The sequence below is a fragment of the Cryptotermes secundus genome, unplaced genomic scaffold (assembly GCF_002891405.2).
Source record: "Cryptotermes secundus unplaced genomic scaffold, Csec_1.0 scaffold526, whole genome shotgun sequence".
Taxonomy (NCBI): domain Eukaryota; kingdom Metazoa; phylum Arthropoda; class Insecta; order Blattodea; family Kalotermitidae; genus Cryptotermes; species Cryptotermes secundus.
In genome coordinates, this window is record NW_019721013.1 from 670887 (window position 1) to 674073 (window position 3187).

At 41.1% G+C, this 3187-nt stretch overlaps 1 protein-coding gene across 1 annotated transcript in view; it reads left to right on the forward strand.

The window, feature by feature from the left end:
• The window catches only part of LOC111875279, a 5505-nt gene extending 4676 nt beyond the window's left edge, over window positions 1–829 (forward strand). Inside the window, exon 6 of the mRNA XM_023871388.2 lies at window positions 396–829. Coding sequence (XP_023727156.1) covers window positions 396–543 — 148 coding nt within the window. The 3' untranslated portion in view covers window positions 544–829. The remainder of the gene's footprint in view (window positions 1–395) is intronic.
• The last annotated feature ends 2358 nt before the right edge of the window (window positions 830–3187 follow it).

The following is a 3187-nucleotide window of genomic DNA, read 5'->3' on the forward strand; positions in this document are numbered from 1 at the left end:
CGCCGACAAGCGGCGGTCGTTCGGTCGGTATAGTTCGCTTGCGGACTAAAATCACGGAGTTTTTTTGTTTGTTTGTTTGTTTGTTTGTTTGTCTGTGTCACAACATTGTGTAGGTACATCCTACGTGACCAGTAAAGAAATGGCAGAAAGTATACCGTATATAGAATTAACAAGCAGATTGTAAAGGGTTGTGACGAAGGTGTAAAACACTTAGGATTACTGTTTTTTTTACGTTATTTAAGCGTTTCGAAAGCTGGATCTGTTTCCGTCCTCAGGTGAGGGTGGGTTGGTTCCGTCAGAAAGAGATAACCTCAGTCACTGTCCAATGATTTTACAAGTATTTCATTTGTGGTGACTAGAAAACTAAATTTGAAGGTGTGCCCTGTATGATTCAGATGTGTGGGCGAGCTGCTCTCCAAGAACAAGTTGAGAGCATACTCTGTGCGGGCTGCAAGTGTGGCAGAGAAGTCGGGACTCCAGAGACTCTCCTTCGCTTCTCAGCGTGCTGTAACAGCCCTGCAGTTGGCTATTCCTGAGCCTTGAACCCACGGACACACGTCCTTTGTTGCGTTTGTCTTATAATTGCGTTTGCCTTTCAGCTAACTTCAAACACAGATACAAATGTCTGAGTTTACATTTCTCATTACATTACTTAATACTTGTACTTGTACTTTAGAGTTGGCAATGGACCATACTGTTTTGTTCAAATGTTGTTTTCAGAAGTCAATATCTGACATTAATATAATATGTAAGTAGGTCACTTGCCTTTGTAACAGTTAAACTTATAACATTACTTGTGCGAAATAAAATATTTCTCCTTCCTCTGGGACATTGATTTTCATTATGTTGCCTGCACTTCTATCATATAACAGCTTTACGAAATCGCCGGACGCGTTGGCAAGTTCTGAGTGAGAACTAGAAAGAACTTGATGCTATAACAATTTCATAGAGAAAGATTTTTGTTTCAGATACTAATTATCAATTCACTGCTGAAGAAATTCCCCGGACTTTACGGAACATGTTACCATATTCGCAAACCCCGCCACTGTTGGCTGTCATGAGTCATTTGAAACCACTCAACAAAGACACGCCCAGTTTAATGTTTCGTTTTAATATTATCCTCCCATCTGTTCATAGCATTTACAAGCGGTCTCGTCTCTTAACATTTTCTTACTGAAATTCTGTATGCATTTGTTGTCTCCCTACGTGGCCTACGTTTACCACTAATCTTATTTTACTCGTTAGTTTTTGTGGCTTATTTAACGACGTTATTAGTATCGTGGTATGTAGACCCATTGCTAGGCAACAACCAGGATACAAACAACTATAAAATGGTGGTTGCTAAGTAATGGCTCTGTAAATAACGGCAGTTGCTAGGTAATGGCCGCACAGAGAACACCGATTCCAACAGTATTTAAGCTTATATAGCATCGAATGCTAGGCTTATTCGTACATAATGGATTTTAAATAATTTGAAAGGAAGTGGTCATAGTCTCATCGAGGTACTATCCCAGAATTGGAACGGAGGGACCGAGAAAAAGCACGAAAACCGTAATCGAGGTGGCCGGTGTCCTTAGTGAGATTCGAACCAAATATTTCCTGAATGAAAGTTTACTAGAGCATTATCGCGAGGCCGACCATGTCTTATCGCCCTTGGTTTCTTCGCTCTAATAAACTATAGCGAGGAGTGCAAAGTATGAAGCTTTTAATTAGGTATTTTTCCCTATTTTCCATCACATCATTCATTTAGGATATTAATAATTCAGTAACGAGTGAAAGTGTTTCTAAAATTCACTGTTAATAAAAAAACTTAAATTAAGTCATTACTTCATGCAGTTGGTTTAATATCTGTTCAGGCCTATAACAGAAATTAATCAAATTTCTTACAAGTACTTTTTTATTGCTAGTGGGGTGGGACTAAGTCCCTTGTACTGCGGCCACTTCTGACCTATTGTACCAGCCCCAGATGATAGGTGAGGGTGCTTGTGGAGCAATTGGTGGAATGAAGATTGGCAAGGGAAACCGAAGTACTCGGAGAAAACCTGCCCCAGCGCCACTTTGTCCACCACAAATCCCACTTGCCCAGACCCGGGATTGAAAACGGGCCGCCGCGGTAGGAAGTCAGCGACTAAGCGATTGGGCTATGGCGCGGCCCGTATACTGTACTTACGTGCAGGCACTGTGGGGTGTATGCAGGCGCGTTGTACGACGTTGTGGGGGATGTTGTGTGTAGAAGATGCGACGAGGTACGCGTGCACTTGGTTGCTGATGTCTGGTGAAAATACTGCAATTAAATACAAGTTAGTTAATTATTTATATTTAACTTTAAATTTCTTATTGTGTTATGTTGTGGTGTGTCGTACATCAGCTGCCCATAGTCTTCAAGTAAACCTGTGTTTCAGTTATGAGGGAAGTACTTTGTGTTGTGCAATATTCTCATATAGTTTGTGGTACCCATGAAACGAGGTAGACTCATTAATGTGTTTAAATGAAACGTATATTAAAGTCCGTACAGGTAAACATTCCATGTTAGGTGGATCCCTTATCACATATATTGACTAAGCAGTCGCGGACAGCCGACAAGGAGCGGTTCTGCAGATTGGGCGTTTGTCGTGGGGCTAACAACGCCTCACCATATAGAAAGCTTGTTGCGAAAATTTGCAAGCCTCGGACCTGGACGGATTCCTTGGATAAACGACCTAGGCGAAAGAAAATGGATATGAGATTTGGCATTTGGAATGCTAGAAGTACACATAGGGCAGGTTCGCTCAGGGCAGTGGCGGAAGAGATCTCAAAATATACAAATGTAAGTTAGATTTAGCGGGAGTACAGAAGGTCAGATGGGACGGAGGTGGCACCGAACCAGCAGGCGAATATACATTTCTATATGGAAAGGTGACTGTGAATCATGAATTAGGTACAGGTTTTTTTCGTACTTCAAACCAATGATTGGGAATGAGAGTTTGCATGAAATTAGTAATGATAATGGAGTTAGAGTAGTAAACTTTGCCACATCAAAAGGTCTTAACTGTCAAAAGTACAATGTTCCCACGTCGTAACTTCCATAAATTTACTCGGACATCTCCTGATGGGAAGATACACAATCAAATAGACTATATTTTGATAGACAGGAGACGGCATTCAAGTATACTTGATGTCTGATCATTCAGGGCAGCAGATTATGATA